Source organism: Vidua chalybeata, chromosome 1, assembly GCF_026979565.1.
Source record: "Vidua chalybeata isolate OUT-0048 chromosome 1, bVidCha1 merged haplotype, whole genome shotgun sequence".
In the NCBI taxonomy this organism is placed as follows: domain Eukaryota; kingdom Metazoa; phylum Chordata; class Aves; order Passeriformes; family Viduidae; genus Vidua; species Vidua chalybeata.
Window position 1 is genome coordinate 19,595,071 of NC_071530.1, and position 21,659 is coordinate 19,616,729.

Below are 21,659 nucleotides of genomic sequence, written 5' to 3' on the forward strand. Positions count from 1 at the left end.
GTAATTGCAAGTTGAAGTACTCTTCATTTTTAGTTGCAGAAGATCTGAGCTAGTCCCTGTATGCATAGTGATGTACTATTCCTGGACTTGAAATCATTGAGTTGCTTAATAATATGGAAATGATTTGTAAAACAGTTCCTTTACCATGCACCTTAGCTTTCATAGGATACCTTTTCTTCAGCATCCCTTTTCTTCAAAGAATTGTATTCACTGAGAATTTGATTAGCTGAATTCATATTCTCAATAAGAATGAGGCAACTGTTAATATGATACCAAGCAATGCAGATTTGATTGTGTGAGCACTTCCCACATTTGTAGTAGTAAAAAAAAGGAGGTTTTAATACCATATATTGTGATCCAGGATAAGCTATTTGGTATGAAACATCATTCTTTGAATCAGATACAACATATGCTGCCTCTTGATGTGTCTTGTAAAACCAAAATTGCACAATATTCAGATTAAAATAATTTGCTGAGACCTGACAACCCTTGAAATATCTAAGGAGGTAGGTCCCTCATCTCCCAAAGGTATTATGCTTGAATTTTTTTTTCAACTTTAATACATTCTTTTCATATGGAAAGCAGGATAATTTTATTCTGCTTTTAAAGACAGCTGCTTTGTGAGTTATTTTAAGCTATCCATTAGCAGCTCTTTGTATTTTGTATCGTGTGATTTATTAATTAAATAATAATAATTAAAAATCCTTAAAAGCCAAAGAACAGAATTAAATTATTACCTTCTTGTATGCTTTCTTAGCTGATGAGCTGTCAAAAGTATTTGAGTAATAAAAATTCACAGCAGGTGCAGTTATTTATGATAATTATATTAAAAAACTACCATACTTACTGCAAATACTAGGGCTTTCATCTGAGTTATCTTCACAGTCATTTACAAAATCACACAGATTATTCTTTGGGATGCAGTACTTGTTGGCACACATGAATTCCTCTGATGTGCAAGGTTTGTCTGAGATTAGCAGAGGGGAACAATCTTCAAAGGTAATATCATCCACTGCCACATCTCCCATGTAACTGACACCACGTTTTGCCCTGAAAATAACCTAATAAAAATTACAGAGCTATTACAGTAAGCCACTGATAAGATAGAGAAAAGCTTATACACAGAACATGAAAAGAACAGAGACTGATGGTCCTCACAAATCTTTTAATTCTTGTTGTCAAAGCATAATTCTATGAAATCCTGTACTACAGTTGGTACAGATCTGTCACTGCAGTTACTGAAGGACCATCTTCTAACATTACCAAGTACACAAAAAAAAGGTAAATAAATCATGTCACTCAAAGAGATACTAGTCCTCACTCATCCTGAACTAATAGCAAGAATTCTTCCTACTTCTGTAAAGTCTGAAGAAGACTAGTCTGCCATTCATCGTTTATTCCCATGAATGTAAAAAGAATTTTAAAATTTCATTAATATTCTAAGACAGAAGTATCAGGAAATGTAACTCTTTTAAAAATATGTTACTGACTATCCTTGAGGATTTTGGGGTTTTTTTTATAAGTCTACAACTAAGCAAGTATCTCTAAGAGGTTTGGGAATCTGCTCTGATTTCAAATCAAACATCACGCTCAAGATTCTTCTTTCAAAATCCAGATGTTCTCACTTGCTGCACACTAAGGAGAAAGAAGCAGAATATTTTAAACAGAATTGGATTCAAGGGTAGATGGGATTCTCAGTCTTAAAAATGGATATCAGTCTGAGATAAAAGAGGAGTGAGAAATCTCCAAAAATATGAGTCCAGCTCAGATAATTAATCAGACAGCCAAAAAGATGATTTCTTCTATGCGAGAGGAGAGGTACATGCAGGGTGTGCAAAGGGAAATGAGAAGATGAAGAATGCTTAATACAGAAGTACTGATAGCCAGCTCTCTAGGAAGCACATCACATTGGAAGACACACCTGAAAATTTGAACGAATTCCTAAAAACACTTCTGCTCTGTTCCACTGGGGACCTTGGCTGCCACTTTGAATCCACAGTTTAGAAGTCTTGTTACTGCTTTTATAGAGTACCTAAAAAAGAAAATAACTTTAGGTCACAAAAAATGTTTCCATTACCAACTCACTTGAGAGTCTTGCAATCATATACAAGAGTACAATATTATCTTGTACAGCTAATCTCTATTCCACCATTAAAATTCACAGAATCATAGAATATCTGGAACTGGAAGGAAGTAGTCCCCCTTGCAGGAGCTGAATCATACTCCTGGAACTGCTGAGGTTCTCCTTTCATTCTGCCAGGCTTGGTGCTGTGCCTGCTGCCCTGGGGATCCTGCTGCAGTGCCCAACCACCCTTTGGGTGAAGAACCTTTGCCTAATGTCCTACCTGCTGCACATGGATATGTCAGTATAAATTACTATACTAAGAAAATAATGTTTTAAGATTTTCTGATCTCCTCGTAAGCATACCCAGCCTGTAGCCTTGGACTACTGGACTAATGTATCTCGTTAATTTATCCAGAGCGGCTAGCAGTGAATAAAAATTGTTCATTAGTGGGTTGTGATTCAGTTGTACAACACAGAAACAGGGTTAATAAGACTTGCTGAAAAATATATTTGTTCATGCATACAATTAACTCCTCTTACAGGATGGATTTTCTTATCCTGATTATTATTAAACATCTTCTACAAATAATTTTTTTTGAAGTTGACACACTTCAACATGAGCAGAAAGTCCTAAATATTCTTTGGTCCAATCTCTTGGGCATCCAAATTCAACTGAGCTGACAATAACAAGATGGGTGTTTGATGAAGTGTGTCAAGCTGTGTCTCCAGCCAGTACTAGCAGAGTTAAACATCCATTCACCAGTTGCCTGAACTACTTCTGCTTTCAAGGATTTACTGCTACGCTGTGTAATCTTCTTAGAGCAGCCCAGGCATTTTTCATCATAAGAAAACCCTTTTTTTTTTGTTTTAAATTTATGCAGTCCCATGAGTGTATATGATATTGCATAACAGGTAAGTTCTGCCAAGCAAACAGCAAATCCTCAGACTAAAGAGTTTTCATTTTAGGGGGAAAAAAGGAATAGATAATATATTAAATTAGAAAAACAAGTGATTTCTGACTTTATAGACAGGAAGATCTGCCATAGAAGACATTAATTTTAAATGAAAATAAATGAATTAGTGAGAAAGGGATTACAGATATTATTTGAAAGAATAAAGAATGCTGAATAAGAAATTATCTTTTTTTATCTTAAATGCCAACACTGTATTTATATGAAAGTATGTGTGTGACTGTAGACACACGTGTGTGTGACTGTAGACACACATGTACATGTTTTTACAGGCTATAAATTATCTACTGTATTATATATCCAATTACTGCATCATAAATTCATATTTGCTATCACATCATGAAAAAAGCTTAAAACTTTAGAGTAAAACATGGCCATTAATTTGTGTGCCATTAAAACCTAAGGCTTCCCTGTGTCTTAATGCACTTTGAACCCCTATGCATTTCAATTGCATTGCAAAAAAGCACATCTAATACTTTGGTAGAATGCCAAGTCAAAGTACAGAGACTAAATAAAAAAGGTTCCAACAAATAATCAAACTGAGGTTGCTCAGGAAAGTTACAACAAATCAATATTTAAGAAAGTAATAGAAACACAGGAAGGTAACCATTCATGCAAATAGCAGGAAAATCTTCAGCAATCCTACATGGTATTTGATGGCATGGATGCAGACTTACAAGCAAAAGTCAAAAAAAATGTGGTAGTCCTGGGAGAAGATATGGATAAAAGGTCTTTTAAACAAAAAAAATATTCCCATTCCTACAATACTTAGAGCCTTCTTAATATAAATAATGAGAAATCACCTAAATAATTTTATATTCTGAGTTATTCTTACACCCATTATTAATTGATTAATCGAGCAATTGAAACCAGGCAATTACTAACAGTTTGCAAAGGTTTCATGATTTTCCTTTGGTACATCTTAAAATGAAATAAGTTGGGGGTGAGGGAGGATCAGTTAAAGAATAGAGGGAAATTCAGTAATCAGTGTTGAAACTGAGAAAAGAAAAAATCTATACTATACACATTTGACTTTTGGGCTGGTAATACTGGGCATGGCTCCATAGAATTGCTGATGATTTCTACAAAACACTCTTTGAACATGATTCCAACTAACATGGGTTCTTACACTGTAAAGGAGCCTGCACCCTGGAGTATGCAAAAAGTCCCAAAGCACATTAATTGGTCCCAAGCATTAAAACTGAGGATGAACCATCTTTATCCTCTGATTTCCCACTGATTCTGATTAATTAATATTTGACCACTTGCCAAGCAGCCTAGCAATATCTTTACCTAGTTGGGAGAAATTTAACAATATTTTAAAAAATTGTTTAGGAAAAATCCAAGAAAACATAGAACGTGCTTCCACTAAATACCTAGCAAGTCATATGCATGGTGTGTAGTTCACCACATCCCACACTGTATTTCTAAAGTCAACACAAACATCAATTTCGCTTTCAAAATAGCTGAATTCTGTCACCTTTTACTATAATTTGTATATTTAAATCCTCATGCACTGCCCACATCCAATATGATACTGAGTGCACAGGTGACTGGGTAACTTATACGAGTATTTTTTTCAATCCATTCCTGATGCTGTAGGTATTCCATGACATTCCTGGGCAAACCCATTATAAGCACACAGCTGTGTGGTAAAAATGATTGTTTAGAACGATGTTGTTTTATTCATTTCTGTCTGCAGTGACTTATTTGATTTACAAGCTGCTAATGAGTTAAATTTCCTTTACAGAAGTGCTTTTATTTAAACTGGAATGAGGAAAAGGGTATGGGAAAGCAAATTTGTTGCTTATATGCCACAGAAATTGTTCAATGCTGCTTACATGAATATAAATAATCTCTGAAAGTGATATATTCAGTTTTTCAAGGAAAAAAAAACTCTTTCTACAGATTTTATGCCAAATTTTGATACAACTACTTCTTTTACTCATGCTCCCACATTAGCCAAAGTCCTTGATGTCCAAATATCTATTTCTACTTTTCAGTGTCAAATGGTAGTGTGATACAAAACTTCTTCTTGTATTGAAGTTCCAACCATGGCATGTCTATAACAGTCACAATTTTTGCTTGCTGTAGAAATTTATAATTTATAATTTCTCCAGTATTTGAACTAATGCTTCCTTCATATCATAACATGTTGAGAGCAGTAGAGTGCTAGCAATTGCTAATTTTTGTTTATTAGCAGCCTGGGCTTTAATGAAACTAAAAGAGAAGGCATAAATTTCCTCACAGCAATTTCATGCAGAAAAACAAAACAAAGAACATCTCCATACCTCCAGAGAACCTATTGTTGAACCATTCATGTGGTTCCAGAATATGATTTTGCATCTGGGCCCTGTAAGGGAGATGACTGGGGTAACAATATCAGCTGTGTCACCAAATTCTCCATTTGAGCTGTCTGCAAAGAGATACCAGCCTTCTTCAGTGCACCTGCTCAGAGAAAACCGTTATAACTTATTAAAAAAAAAAAAAAAAAATTTAATCATAATTAATTTAAGATTGCAATATTTCCTTAGATATAATTTGCTGTCTGGGTACCTGGATCATTTTATGTAGCCAGAATAAAAAAAAAAACAAAAAAAACCAACTTGCAAATGCAGCTAGCATTTTTAGATCAGAAGTTGGCAAAAAAAAAAAAAAAAAAAAAAAAAAGAGCTGAAATGAACCCACAGGATCATGTAATCATGATGTAGATTTGGGCTAGAGGGACTCTGGCTTTCCCTGCTCCTCTCTTTCCTGGGGGAATTTAATTTAGAGGCTTTGATCCTGGCTTAATGTCAGGAAAACCCAAGATACTGGATGAAATTTTGTTTCCTGTGCTACCGGGAAAGATGAGGTCTCTTTGAAGTAAGCATCAGACTCTGAGTATACAGAGTGACCAGAAGTGCAGTTTTAGTGTTTTGGGTATTTAAGATTTAGCCCCTAAAAACCTTTCCCAAATAAAATGCAGCTGTTGACCAAAGATCAACTTCTCTTCTCTCCAACAGAAGTGCTTCACACTAAGTACTTCTCAAAAGAATCTTTCCCAACAAGTGCTTACAAACTTGAAAATGGAACCTACATTTTTAAATAGGCACTGGTATTTAGTTTTCCTTTCCTTTTGGTTTTCCAGGGTGGCCAGGTTCTGAGCAACCACTCTGTAAAGTTGCATCACAACAGCTGTGAGAAGACAATGACCCTACCCAGCAAGCACTGCCAAGCAAAACACAAGATGCTCAAATACGTCACGACATCACACTCTCACAGACTGAAAATCCTGCCTAATGGGAAGAGTAAGGAATTTTCTGGTACAGGGTGAGAAACAGGCTTCAAAAATCCTCACAAATCAGAGACTTTTTTTAGCTAGACTACTACTTCTACCTCTTCATGTGTCGCACCAGAAAACAAACAAACAACAAAAACCAACCAACCCAACAAATAATCAAAAAGGCAACATTTTAATGAGACAGATCTTCATTTTGCACATATCAAATATGTTACATGCGAAACAGCAGTTTACTGAAAACTGCTCATAAACATAGCAGGGACCAAAATTCATCTGGGTGGAATCCTAGGGGGAAGGAAGACTTAGGATCTGTGGAAATCAGGATCTTCTCCACAATCTTATTTTCCTTTTCATGAAAAGGCAGGTAAGAGAATTGCTCCTGATGCTTTTCTTTTATCACTGAATCCTGGCAACTCAGACATCTTTATAATTACTGCATGCATTTACTTAATCCTTTAGCCTAAGTATGAAAACATTCTCCAAATAAACTGACTGTGCTGTAATTAATAGCTGAAAGCTTTGAAAACTCATAGTTACAGATCTTTCAAGAAATATGCATTTGGACAACTCATTTATTTCCCTCCTTTCTGCTGAAGAAAACTGTTATTTCAAGGTAACAATTTTAGGTCTCTTTTGCCTTGGTGCTGAGTATTCTACCAAAGTCTTTCTTGGAGGTAAAAGAGGGTCAAGTTCTCTTAAGGTTTGGAAAAATATTGTAAAATTCAGAATTTACTCTGCTTCTGGGATCTCATGCCTTCAATGACCCAAGGGTGCTGGCACTGTATTTACAACAGCATTCAAGAGGACCTGTAAGAAGCAGAATGATAAAAAGCTCTGAAGAGCAACAGCACTTAGAGATCTCATCCTTCCCAGAGTATTACATCCATGCCTCTCAGTGAGATTAGTTTGAAACAGTAGCAGAGAACAATCAGTACTATGATGAAATTCAGTCATCCATCTCTTGTTGGTATGTTCTGTCAGACACAGGCAAGCCAAAGATCACATCTATGCCTGGATGTGTCTATGCTGCACTGCCCCACATGCAGCCTAAGGTAAGTGTCCTTGCAAATTTTTGACCTTGTTTCAGTGTTTGCTATAATATCACATTTAAAACTAGTACACCAGATGAAAGTCTCCTGTATGAAACACTTCACAGTGCTAGCCATTAAACACGATGGTGGTATGTGATTACAAGAATATTAGGGTTATGCAGGCAGGTAATGTGAAATGGTGGGATCAGAAGGGGATGTAAGTGTGTGTAGAGCATCCTTGTTGGCTTTCACTCCTATCGTGGACATTTTTACACTTAGGACTACAAGACTAATGTACTTGTGACCCATCCGTGATTAAAAGGAAAGCTTTATTCTAGTGAAAATTAACCTGCATCATGTTTGCTTACAGAATCTTGAATTCTTAAGCTGCCTGGTATAGAAGCCTACATGGAATTTCTAGGGAGGTGCATGATCTGCAGGGGGAAGAGTTTGGAAAAAGTAATAAGTAATCAGTCTGTTTGCAGAGAGTTCAAATTAGCTAGAGGGTCCATACCTTCTGTGGATACAAAATTTTAGCAGAGCCAATTAACGCACATGCAATCATCTGTTCAGCGTGTCGAGCTCCCTCTTTGAAAAGAAAGGATTTCTTAGCTAGCCCACTTTTATTTTAACCTAATAAGAAATATACAGTGACAAGGTATTCCAAAGTTTCCATAAATGTAAATTAACAGCTTCTCTTACTCTGCCAGATGATGCTCTTGTCTTCAACCTCAACCCTTGTTTTTTAAGTGACCTTCAGAGAAGGTAACTTTCTTAATTCTGAGAGTTAGTCAACTGACCCACCCTTAAATTAATTTCTTTCCTATTCCATAAAAATACTTCCCTGAGGTTTTTTTTTTTTTAATGAGACCTCAAGAAGTTGATGACAACAAGTGTAAAACACAATATTTTTCAACATATATAATAATGAATGCTTTCAGCATAGATCTTATGTAAGTGCTGAAATTCAGAATACAGGCAGGTTCCTCTGCCAGAAGCTGCAAAAGCTCAGGCCAATTTAGAAAATTAGCCCATGGAAAACCTCTTAGTTGGCAGCTACACTAAGTGTCATTAAAATCTCGATATTTACCCTTTGAAAATAATTAATTTTACCTCTGTACTACAAGCATTCCCTATACAAAGACATTCCTATGCCGGTCCAAAAATCCTAATTAATTTCAGAGGGAAATTCACAACACTTTAATGGATATAAAAATTTCAACATAAGCAACTGACCTATATTTGCATACTTGTCTTAGTTAATAGCTTAGTATTTCAAATATCTTTTGAACTGTAGTTGGCAAAGAATGGACATTTATAGAAGAATCTTCATGGTATTTCCCCCTTCAACGCATTCCAAAGAACACAGTGAACTGAATATAATAATTAGGGAAAGATTAGGTGGGTTAAAAAAAGTTGAAGACCTATCAAAAAATTAGTCCCATCTTAAATCTGGCAGTGTTATCAAGTCACGTCTCATGCTGTGAATTACACATTTCACATTACTAATTGTCTGTTGCAATATCTGAAAAAGGATCAAAATTTATTCAGATGTACTTTCTTGGACAGCAAGTACAAGCTCTTATTTAATGAATTTTTGGACAGCAAGTACAAGCTCTTATTTAATGAATTATTGGACATCTCTCAGTTTTTAAAGTCTTAATTTATCTGTGTATCTTCTACTAATTGTTTGAGAGTCCCTAACTAAACACTTAAATGGACTTTTAAAATAGCCATTACTCATTATTTTTCTTTAGAACTGAAAACTAAACCTGATTAGAAAACAAACAATTCCCTTTCACTAAGTGTTCTGATTTCCTTCCAAATTTCAGTAATAATGAGAAAAAAAAACAAAGAGAAAACATAAACTGGAGTGGGATATTTTAGTTTACTTAGAGTTATAAGTATCCCAATGATCAGCACACTATACTAAATTTCAAAATTGAGAAAGCAGCAGCCTCTACATGCATTTCCATTTTTCCTGATTATATATGTCCATAAACACTGTACAGTACCTATATAGCAAATCAGAGCCCCACAGCAATTGCACCTATTATGCACTGAAAGTATAATTCTTTCAGCTCTCCAACACCATCTGTCTGGGATCTGCCAGGTGAGTGACCTACTATTAGAACAGATGTGTTTCTGTAGAGAGAAAAAAAACAAAACAGTGGTCAAGAAAACCCAGTAGGGCACTAGATGACCTTCAAAAGAAGCATCCTCTTGACCAAAGGGAAAGGATTGTGGAATACTGGATACATCAGGAAATTGTGGGCCACCAAAGCTCAAGCTGATGGTTTGAATCAGTCAAGACAGTGGCTTCAGTTTGCATTTTCCACATCCTCTGCATCCTTTATCACAGTACTGGGGCTATGGGAGATAACTCCCTTCTGTAGCTTCTTTCCCCCAAAGCATGAGTAAGCAGCAGGCAGAAGTTTTGCTAAAGTTAATGCATTTGAAATTGCTTGTTTTAAATTAGCTGTGATTTCCTAACTAAAAACCTTTCATCAGAAGGTTTCTGAGAAAAAAAAATAGTTAATAAGGTGTTAAATTCTTCGACCTTTGCATCATGCTAACTTCATTTTCTGTTGATTCCTATTAATTCTTGTTTCTTAGTGTCAAAACCAGATGATATGATGGTTCTGGTAAAATTTAAGAAGGTATATAAAGAAAAGTTGTTATATTTTCTAGCAAGAAAAGTTGCAATACAAATATATAGCATTCAAAATTAATTATGAAATTCCAAAGGAAACAAGCAAAGACACAAGGACAGGTTAATTTTTATGTATCCATATAGAGTCAAATATTACGTGTAAAATGGGGAACTCACATTCATATGGTGCCTTTTACGTGAAATTTGCCTGTAAGGTGGGAAACTGCTGAAAGGTGGGTAGAAAAAAAATTAGAAATATTACAAAATATTACAGAAATTATTATAGAAATATATATATGAAAATAACAAGCCTTCTGTTAAAAAAAAATTAAAATCAAACCCTAACATTTCCCTCAGCATTACATCTGCCTGGAGAAACCACCAAAAATACTACAAGAATTCAGAAGTGAAAGACAATATTCAAGCACTCATTAAAGAAGAAATTTATCACCTCCTTTTTGGGCTGGGTAACAGCATCTCAGTGCACTGCCCATTGTGCTGGTCAGTTCAGCCAGAAGGCCACAGGTGGTGGAGAAAGGAGAGGGACTCGTGATGGGCAGGGCCAAGGTTTTAGTTAAGGTGTATAGTGACTGCATATATCTTTAGGAAGCATGAGAAGACTTATGCTGAGAGACGAGGAGAATGAAAAAAAAGCCCCTTGTTTCTTTTGTATCTGTACTTGTTAGATATTCAGTGTCTGCACCAGAAATTCTTTGACTACTTATCCTTCTGCAGATAATACAGGATGGGCTATTATAGGTTGTAACATGTGAACAAAACCTTCACAGACCTCTTGCATTTTGACATATAATATATTCATAGGCTTCAAAAAATTTCTTCCCTGAATAAAGATTATTGCATCTGTGAGAATATTGTTCCATAAAAATAATTTATATTCAAAATCAAAATGTTTTAAAATATGTAATTTCCAATATTCTTAAAGGAAGATAAGAACTACAATAATTTAATTAATTCGGTGCATCACAGAAAGATTTTTCTCTGCTGAACACTTCCAACCACTTAAATTCTAATAGGTCCAAAATAGTTAGTAACTGAAATCTGTATCTAACAAGTAGAAGAAAAAAAAAAAAAAAAAAAGAAAGGAAGGCTTTCCTTGAATTAAATTTCAGCATTTCTGTATAGATTAAAAAAAAAAAAAAACCAAACCCTAAAAGATAATTGAGAGCAAACAGTCATTAGGAATGCAGATTTTCACTTACAGCCATATGAGTCATATTAATTTCAAACTAGTTATTCTAAAAAAAGAGTAAACTCTCTTATTATGACTTGAAACTTTTTTTTTCTAGTAACCTTCCACATCCATTAACATTTATTATTAAGGCTTAATAAATGCAGAAACAAAAAATGTAAAATGGTTGTCATGTTATAATAAAGCAGACATTTTGGAAGACAGGTTTCTGAAAGAATGTCATAGATCTATTTCCTATTGCAGAAGACAACCTCTACTTGTGTTCCTAGCTGTCTGTAAAATGCTGAAGGCCAACTGACCAATTTGTTTGCATAGTGCTAGAGAAAAAAAAAATTTTACCTTGAGCATCTAAACTTTATCACGTGATTGAGGTTCAATAGTTAATTCAAACTGAATGGAACCAAAGGGGCTTAATACAGCAAAACACAAGTCATACCAAGACCTGTAATTGGACACTGACATCAGAAAGTTGCTCAAAAGAAAACCACTAGGAATATGAGAAGGAATTCTTGTACTAAATAAAACTGTAGTATATTTATTATTGGATCCTAAAAGTCAAAATTCCAAAAGAAAATTTCTATTTGAGACCATGCTTCAAGTATATCACAGAAAATTTTGATGCTTTGTTTTATGTAATAAAAAAATTACAGGAAGAAAATGAGGCAAATGTAGGCAAAGTTTTACCTACACAAAATTATTAAATTATTCACTGTTTAATTTATTTTCATTATGAGTTTAATCCCATGTTCTGGCATCCTAACATAAGAGGTAAAAAATACTTTGGGTATATTCTCTTTCTTAATACAAAATTAAGTTTGATTAAATTATGATTGCCTGCAGTGAAATAATTGTACATTCTGCAAATAATTTCTTGTCATTAGCTTATTCTTAAAAGTAATTTGTATTTAAGTTGGACACACAAGGAAAAACAACCCAACAACAAACAAACAAAAAAACCCAAGGAAAAAAAGAAAAAGCACACACAACACTATAATTTTTTCTCCTCTTTTGAAGTTCTTAGACTCTCAAATTTAAAACATTTCTTGACTGCTGAAAAAACTGCTGGGCTTAAGCATATTACTTAAAACCTTTAATTTTCCTGACTTTCCTGAATTCTGATAATGATTGTCTGAAAAGGAGACACAAAAGAAAGACAGATTTATTAAAAATATGTTTATCAGGGGAACTATTTACACAGCAATAATTATCATGTCAGCTTCATTTTATCTTTGCATCCATTTTTTTTTTGATTTATTAGATTTGATGCATGAGTTATATCAATTAAGGACTACAAAGTTTTCAATTAACAGTTGTAACCAAATATCATTAATAATGTCAGAGAATTTGCTACATCACTAACCAGATTGTTAAAAAGGAAACAAACTAGCAAACATCCATTTGCTGGTGTCAATTTAATACACTTGTTTAAGCCTACACAAACTGATAGTTTTATTGTTGCAGCTTTTAGAAACTTAACTGCAATGGAGAATTCAATTTCCTAAATATAGAAACACATCACAGGAACTCTACATTTGAATATGAATAGTGGTCTTTTCAGTGCACAGTGCCAATGTCACCCAGCCCTTTGCACAACACATGACAGACTTTTTCCAGCTCCAGCCAGGGACTGTATAGCTCAAGCCAGGCTCCAATGGCAGACTCCCATAATGGCTTCTATTCCTCCAGCCTTTGGTTTCTATATACTCATACAAGCTGCTCCCTCTATTTCCAAAATAATTACTTTCACTTAATTAATGTAATTACAGCTTCAAAGACTCACACCTTCACCTCACAATCCACCAGCCTACATGTGGCTAGCCCAAGTCCTTATTCTGGGGAAGCAGATGGTTTGACAAGTATTCACAGGTATTTTTGTTGAAAGAACTCATTGTAAGCTGCACTGCCAACTACTCTTGCATCAGAATGAATCCAAACATTTCTATACACAGTCCTGCATATTTTATTTTAATTTGCAAACATACAGGATTACAGTAACACAGCATGCCTCATCAAACTAGTGAAAACTAGGGGAAAATGGATGAGAAAATAAAGTAAAATGTTGCAGGGTTTTAATTCAATAAAACTGCTGCTCTGCATCTCCTGTGGTAATTCGGAAACTTCTATTTTCTGTACTTCCCTATAAGCCAATAAACAAAGGGAAGGGGGAAACCATAGAAGCAAACTGCATCTCATGTGAAACATCACAAGAGTAATACATTAGAGTTGCCTGAAAACTGTACTCTCTATGGATCATTTACTTTCTCTTTTCATCAGCCCTTTTCAATATACTGTTAGTTGCATTAAACCTTGAAAATATGTTGAAAACCAGTAATACAATTCCATGTATCACTGTGCCAAGGTAAACCTATACTGGAAAGGTCGTGGGAGGATTTACTAAGTACACATACAGGGCTGGTATTGGCTAATATACAACAATTAAAGAGCAGTCAATGAAATATTTGGCAGCTAATTTATTGTAAACAGTTGCTCTTTTTTGTTATGGGATACACTTCCTTTTCATATATAATGTAGAGACCTAGAAACAGCTTGACAGCCTGGTAATTCTGGTGTTGTTGAATGATTTTTTTGAGTTTGATATTGCTGTTTTGGGATCTTTGTAAAAACAAGGTAATTTTAATGAAGTACACAGTGAAACTAACATATTGAGCTCACTCTTTAATAGCGATAGAAAGTCAGGCTGAGTAAATGCAAAATAATGTCATTTTAAGCTAGTAGCAATATAGCAAAGATGTTGTTGAAGTGGTCTTAATTTAAAGACCATCTCTGCACTCTATGGGTTATTGTCACAGAAACTAAACATATATGTCACTAAAATCAGGCAAGTATTTTTCTGTTCAGAGTAATTACGCTGTACAAAAATTTACTTATTAATGAAGTTGTATAACATTTAAAACTGATTGTACTCAATACATTTGCTTGTTACCTGTAGGGATTTCTTTTTTCAATAACTCTTACTGTTACTTTTAACTGGAATACACTGGATTAATACATTTTTTAAAAACACATGTCTTACTTAATTAAAAAAAAATCAAAAAAACCCAAACATTTAAAACCAAATGTTCATGCAGAAAAGCTTATTTTTGCTCCTTGAGATAAATCCAAGGAGTATCCTCAGAGGAGCTAGTAACTATCTTAAGCAATCTACCCAGAATGCAACATTAATTTACAAATCTTCACTGAGAGAATAGAAATATTTTACATTTTAATATAAATTTATATCATTAGCCAGAGAAATGGTAAAATAAAGAGAAGTGGTAAAAAAATACCTGCTAAACTGGAGTTTAGCTCTAACTACAGTAGTTTTGAACTGCATTAGTTAAATGAGTGCAGAATTCACAGGACATTTTGTGTTCACTTGTACTGCCCACCCTTGGGCAAAACTGCTGGGATAAGAGCAATAGCACAATAACAAAATTGGAAGCAACAGCTAACAACTAACAATATCTAGTAAGGTAGAAAAGTGACCATAAATTTTCTGTGTGAATAAAGACTGAGAAGGTATTCACGTCAAACTAATCAAGAGGATGACCACAATGAACTAAATTAAGCAGTGCCCAATTAATTACAAAGCCAGCTTTCAAAAGACAAGTCAGCTTCAAAAGAAGTGTAGAAGTAGGATGAAAAATTGTAATAGGAAGAATTGATAATGCAGTGCAACAAGCAGTGGCCAACAGCTGGTTTTTACATGCCAGAGATCATCTTGCTGGTACCACAGCCACTGCAGAGACCAGACAGAGCACCAGTCCCCCTGGGTGCTGCCAACAGCCTGCAGCCAGATGCTGGGCTGGCAGTTTGGGGTGCTGGAAGGAGGGTAACATTGGAGCAGCCTTGTCTTCCAAACTTGCTTTCATGTAAGGGGGAACATGCCTGTACTCCACATATCCTGTGGGAGGAGTGCACATGTTTCTCTGGATAGAGAGGTACTGAAACTTTTGGGAGTTACTTATAGAAAGGTGTTTAGAAGTTTTTACCTGCTTATTAATGATTTTTAAATTTTGATTAATCTGTAGTATCGATCCGCATACCTACTTCATCTATTGTCAGTTAATTACATGTCATTAATAAATCACTAAACTGTTTCAGTATTGTAAATGCAGCAGTTTTTCCCCTTGACAATCTACATGTGGTTAAGATCACACATTCTAGAAGAGACTCAAGCACCTGAAAAAATGTACTCACATAGTATGATCGATTAATGGGCAGTGTTGTTCTTCCTCAGGGTAGAGATTTGCTCCTCTTCCAAGTTGCCACTTGAATTTCTTTGTGAAAAGTATGGAGTAATTTCCTGACATCTGTTCCAAGGCTGGTTGATGCCATCCACACAGGTCTTTATCTTCAAAGTCACAGACTTCCATAACTTTAGAGATTAACAGTTATTACTCATGTTTATATAAAAATTGAAAATCATTAACTCATGTTACAACCCAAAAAGCAATATGGAAATAAAAAGGATTCAATTTATAGTATCCTTGATTACTGAACACATTACTAACATGCAAAGTGTTTTCCTTACAGATAAAACATGAATTTTATATTTTCTCCTGTATTAAACTGATTCCAATTTTGGGAATATACCAATTCATTTGCAACTCTATATCTACCTTCATGTGAGTTCTGACCGGGTATTGTTTCAGGTAATTCTAATAATCTGTCATGTAATATACATGGAAATTCATGTAAAATTCATCAGCTGAGAATGTGAGCTGTTGTATAGTTCTGTCTCCAGTCCCATAGACTGATGACATTAGCAAATCATTGTAGATTATCTACATAGTCCATGACCATAACTCTAAAAGAAAAAAAAAAACCAAAACAAAACCCAAACCAGATTTAAAGCAGTCCTCACAAAACTTGAAAGTTACATAAAAATACATCTATTTGGTATTGGTATCAAATACTGTATCGTTGTCTTACTAAAAAAAACATGCAGCTGCCTTCCAAAGAACTTTTGCTTCCTGAGCATCAAAATGAGCTCACCACTGACCCTACTTAGGGTAAAGAAGCCAATTTTATTTTTCATTTCTGCTGTGAATATATATTCTCCATCACATGGTCCAAGTTGAGTCTAGTCACTCTCCAGAACTTTGGAACAGATTATTACACTTAAGTTTAAGTGACTGCAGTGACTTGTTTAAGGGGAAACTTGTTTAAGTGACTTGTGCAAGGGGAACAAGAATTTATTTTAACCCATAAACCCATAAAAAATGCTGCATTAAGAAATCATGTTTTGTTGATAGAATGTGTCTGATGCTTCCTTACTTGAAGGCTAAAAATTGTAGACTAAAGAGAGAGTGAGTTTTGATTTATAGGTTGTATATCCTCACTATGGAAGCAAACTTCAGCCAGTTTGATCTCACGGGTTGCCCATATAAAGATTTGTGATGTTTCCTGAGAATGATGAGTTGTGTTAAATGCTTATTCCCCTTTTGAACATGCTCTATAAACATTATATTTAAAGTGCCTCTGAGAAAGATAACACCTTCCTGTGACCGTATTTCTGTTTCAGTCTGGACATTTTTAAGTCCTAGTCCAGCATTGTCATTTAAGTGATAAATTCCCATCTTAGTGATGGGAGACCTCAGATGGAGCAAATATGTAAAGGTGTATTCTCCACAGTATTTATCTTGCTTAGAAGAAAAAGATGTTTTGTGAGATAATGTGCTGAGAGAAGAAATATTCAGAGGGCTCTGCATTTATGTTTCAGGGCAAGATTTCAATGGCTATTTTTTCACACTATAGGAAACTAACCATGGTACTTAAACATCAGATTCATTTCTTCCAGTTATTCCCACATAGGAAATAGACATAGGGAAGGAATGATACTTTTCCTCACTGAGCCCTCAGCCCTGAGAGGTGATTGAATTCCCTTCACAATGTGTAATGAATTAAGAGTTTTCATTTTCAGTGACAATAGTTTTGCTTGGATAGGCTGATGAGGTCACTGTCTCTAGATGTCTATCCCCCTCATTAACTGGGTTTGGTACTTTCAAGAACTGTTCTTTGAGGTAAAAGGAAGTCATTAATAGCTTATAAAATGCTACAGTATGAACTGTTGCAATTCAGAAGCAATCAAAAATTGTCTTAGATCTTTATGGCACATCATATGTGGACCTTGTCCATTGTCCCCTTTACAGGGTTCCATAAGACTATCAGAGCTTTACAGGCTGGAACTCACTTCTGTGTGGAGTAGGCTGAATTTCACAATTATTGCTGATGCTGAACCAATTTTGTAATTAAAAAAATCCCAACAACCAACCAAAACCCATATTCATTGAAGTAGTTAAGAAGTGGATACAGTTCTCCCAGATGTCTACCCCAAAGATGAAACTCTAAAGTTTTTCTCTCTTCCAGTCTGGACTAGTGAACATTTTAAGAAAATATGCTCACTTAAAATTGTCATGTATAGTTATCAATCATTAGGGAACTGAGGATTCCTTCCCATACCACATTTCAGTAGTAACTTGAATTGAAATGTTGAGTCTGAATCAGAAGGCAGAAATTTCATTACATCACACATATTAGAGTAAAATGTTACTATGTTCCTGGGGAAAATCACATTAAAATACTATCTAGATGCTAATACCAAATTACGAACATAAGATAGAGCTTAAGACCCACAAACCAGTAAGGTAGCAAAGAACATGATTTGATCCACTCACCACAAGCTGATTCATCAGACTTATCAGAGCAGTCAGGTCTAAAATCACACTTCTGGATCATCTGGACACAGTGGCCAGAGGCTCGACAGACAAACTCCTTCTCTGTGCAGTTGTTCATGGGGACCGTGGCAGGAACTGAAGTTCCTGAAGTAGTTGTAGAAACAGTGGGCAAGTGTCCTTTAAAAAAGGGGTCGAAAGGATGTTGAGTACCTGGACTAAGGCAGCTTCATAATGATTTCTTCCTTCGCCACTGTCCCACTTTTTCCAGGGTACGGCTTTACTGGAATCATGCCTGGACCGCTAAGTGACTGAAATGCTGTTCAGCAGGAGCTGAATTGGAGCTTTCCTCAGTGGTTTTGTCACACCATCCATACAATCTTTGACACTTGCAGGATTTACACCCCTTGCTGGTCTTTCAAATTTGGATTAACCCAGTGAGTAATTTCAAAAAACTAATGCTGACACTCACACAGCAACCACAGAAGCTGATTTTCCCAGTGCACCAAGGCTAACAGATTGTTCAGATGATAATGGGTTTTTCAACATGTTGATTACTATAAGCGACTGTGGAAATTACTGTGTAACCTTCTTACCTTGTAAATTTATCACTGAAAAAATTATTTTCTCATTAGAGAAATTATTCTGAGGTCACCACCTTGTTCCACCACCTCCTTTATATTTCATTCAAACTCATTACCACTTCTTTCAAATCAATTGTCTTTTTTCGTCCTATTCTTTACTATGCACCTTTCTTCAAGCTTACTCTCTTTTCTTGAAAACCTTTGCTATTATTGTCCATAAAAGGAATTTCCATTATAAAAATCCTTTTTAAAATTTAATAATTTATGAAATTATTAGCTGTAGTGCACAATGCACCTGAGCAATAGACCTGAGTTAATTAAAAAGTACATGTGAAGACTTCTCATATTAAATGTGTCAGGGACAGCAAGGATTTATTTTTTTTTATCCCTGAAAGCTGGAGCACTAATATTGATAATGAATTACCCATTTCTATTTTGTAGGGTAGAAAGAAAAAAATCTATGACATTAAATAAATTATTTTCCAGTCAAATGAATGATACTCTCAAAATGTCCTAAAACTCAAACAAAGACTTAGAAAGGAAGGAATGTCTTGAAGTAAGATTTGTATGAATTGATAAATTTATCTACAATTCAGAATAACAGCAAGGACCTTATTGGTTAGAATTTTTTAAATACAAATGCCACATTTAAGGCTCTGCTCCTGATACATTGAAATGGAAGAAGAAATTTTGAATAACCATAGCCTTCATAATACCTGAAAAGAAAGGAGGATCTGATACTTCCTTTATTTTGAAACAATTTGTTTTCTGTACTTTTATTGAATACCATTTTGTCCAGAGCAAGCATCATTGAATAGCCTTTGGTCAGGGCATTCAAATGATAGGTTGAAGCAGTACACTCAAAATTCAAAAGATTCAACATCTTTAATGTTACTTATGAGAGACTTTACCACCAAGCTGTCAAACCCATCTCTCCCTGTCAGTATCTGGTCACTTAAAGTGGACTTAGAGCAATTGGGCACTGCTTGATTCTAGTGTGCAGGGACAGAGGAATCCTGCTTTTTCAACCTGATCCACTTGGTGTTAAATATGGTGGAATGTGCCATAGCTGTTGTCTATTTTGCAGGCTATTCCCACAGTCCCTTTGACTGTTTTTTGTTTTTTTTTTTTCTTTTTGGTGTGGTTTTGGTTCTTTTTTTTCTTTTTTTCTTTTTTTTTTTGTGTTTGTTTGGTTTTTTGTTTGTTTGTTTTTGTTTGTTATTGGAATATTTTTATGGCATGGATGAGATGAGATAAAAACAAGACTCTAGACTGTCTCAAAAATTGGTCTCAATTTCAAAAATATACAGAACACAAAACTTGATTCCTGTCCACCATTATACTTGAGTATTTTCAATTTATCTTTCCCCACACAATGAGGTGGTTTTTTTCCTTAATCTGAAACTTTGAAACTCTGACCCTCTATGTTTTCCAATTTCCAGTTTAGCTTTAAAGTTTTCTTCCTAAGTAATTTGAAATTATTTATGGATTTTCTGATTAGTTATTTTAAGATTTTATTCCCTGAATATAAGGCACAATCCATTAACTGAATCACAGAATCATGAGGTTGGAAGAGACCTCTAAGATGATCAAGTCCAACCTATGCCTTAACACCTCAACTAGACTATAGCACCAAGTGCCATGTCCAGTCTTTTTTTAAACACATCCAGAGATGGTGATTCTACCAACTCCCTGGGAAGACAATTCCAGTACTTTACTATTCTTTCGGTGAAAAATTTCTTCCTAATATCCAACCTGTACCTTCCCTGACATAGCTTGAGACTTTGTCCTCTTGTTCTGTCAGTTACTGCCTGGTGAAAGAGACCGACTCCTGCCTGTCTACAGCCTGCCTTCAGGAAGTTGTAGAGAGCAATAAGGTCACCTCTAAGCCTCCTCTTCTCCAGGCTAAACAACCCCAGCTCCTTCAAATGTTCCTCATAGGGCTCGTGTTCCAAGCCCCTCACCAGCCTTGTTGCCTTCCTCTGGACGTGCTCAAGCATCTCAATATCCTTCCTAAACTGAGGGGCCCAGAATATTTACAAAAAGCCTTCATGTCCAAAATAATACCTGCTTTACCCTGTATAAATATGTTAAAACATTAGATAATTATCTGCAAAAGAAATACCATATACATTTGATATTCCTCGTAGAACTAATTATATCTGTAAGAAATTTCTGGAGGAGCAGAACAAAATGCATCTACACTAGTGTGTTTTAGAGTAAGTGCTAGTATACTAATATTCAGATACTTTTAAATTGTTTGCTGCTCTACAGCCCTGTCATGACTTTAGAGCAACTGTCATATATAACCCTGCAATGCCTGCTGCAGCTGACAGTAGCCCCCTTAAAATCTATTCTGTGGTGAACTCCACATCTTGAGTCTGCCATCTTGAAGTACATGTATTTTGGGATATATTATTTTACAATTCTCTAGATACTGCTCTATGCTTAGTAACAATGACTTTTGACAACAGGTTGCTCTATCACTTGTACTAATTGTGTGCTGTCATGTGAGAGCAATTGGCACTAAGTACACTAAGAGGGGGAGGGGAAAGCTGTATCAAACTGAATTGGCAGAATGAAAGTTCAGTTAATTTACACACAGTTAAATTTCTTTTACCTTCTAGGAGTCAAGACCTAAAAGAGTACAGAAGCTGCACACTTCTCACTAAGGATCTCTTTTGGACCTTACATGCACAGCAGAGCCTATTTTGTCCTGATGCCTGGATATGAGTCTGAGAAGCAGGGAAAAAAGTCTGGATTTCCTGACTGACATTTTAACCTCGTTTTTACTTTTCTAGTAGCATATTTACAATTGACAGCAACGAATTAGTTCACAGGTTGGAGATGTGCATTTCAACTCTTACCATTGTAAAGAGTACAGCCCAGAAAAGACACATCATCAAGTCCAATGTCTCCGGTGAAACCATCTCCTACGATACCTTTCACCAAAATCTAGGAAATCAAGAATTACAAAAGCATTTTTCAGTGTATAGTAGACTTCCACTTCTCATTAAATATTTCTTATTAATTGATAGAGGAGTCATTTGCCATGTTTCTCACTTAAAATGAGATTAAATTTATTCTGGGGGATATAGTCTATTTAATGACAATTTACTAAAGTGACTATTATCAGCTTTCATTGGTCGTCACATTAATCATAGTGAACCATAACAGAATGGTTG

The 21,659-nt window shown here is 35.2% G+C and overlaps 1 protein-coding gene across 1 annotated transcript in view; it reads right to left on the bottom strand.

Annotated features, from left to right (window-relative positions):
- Positions 1-21,659, bottom strand: part of MALRD1 (MAM and LDL receptor class A domain containing 1) — a 232,774-nt gene that overhangs the window by 137,088 nt on the left and 74,027 nt on the right. The window contains exons 18-23 of the mRNA XM_053963779.1: positions 21,342-21,429; positions 17,894-18,070; positions 15,414-15,591; positions 5,328-5,484; positions 1,922-2,032; positions 848-1,061 (exon numbers count right to left, since the gene is read on the bottom strand). Of these exons, the coding sequence (XP_053819754.1) occupies positions 848-1,061; positions 1,922-2,032; positions 5,328-5,484; positions 15,414-15,591; positions 17,894-18,070; positions 21,342-21,429 (925 nt within the window). The remainder of the gene's footprint in view (positions 1-847; positions 1,062-1,921; positions 2,033-5,327; positions 5,485-15,413; positions 15,592-17,893; positions 18,071-21,341; positions 21,430-21,659) is intronic.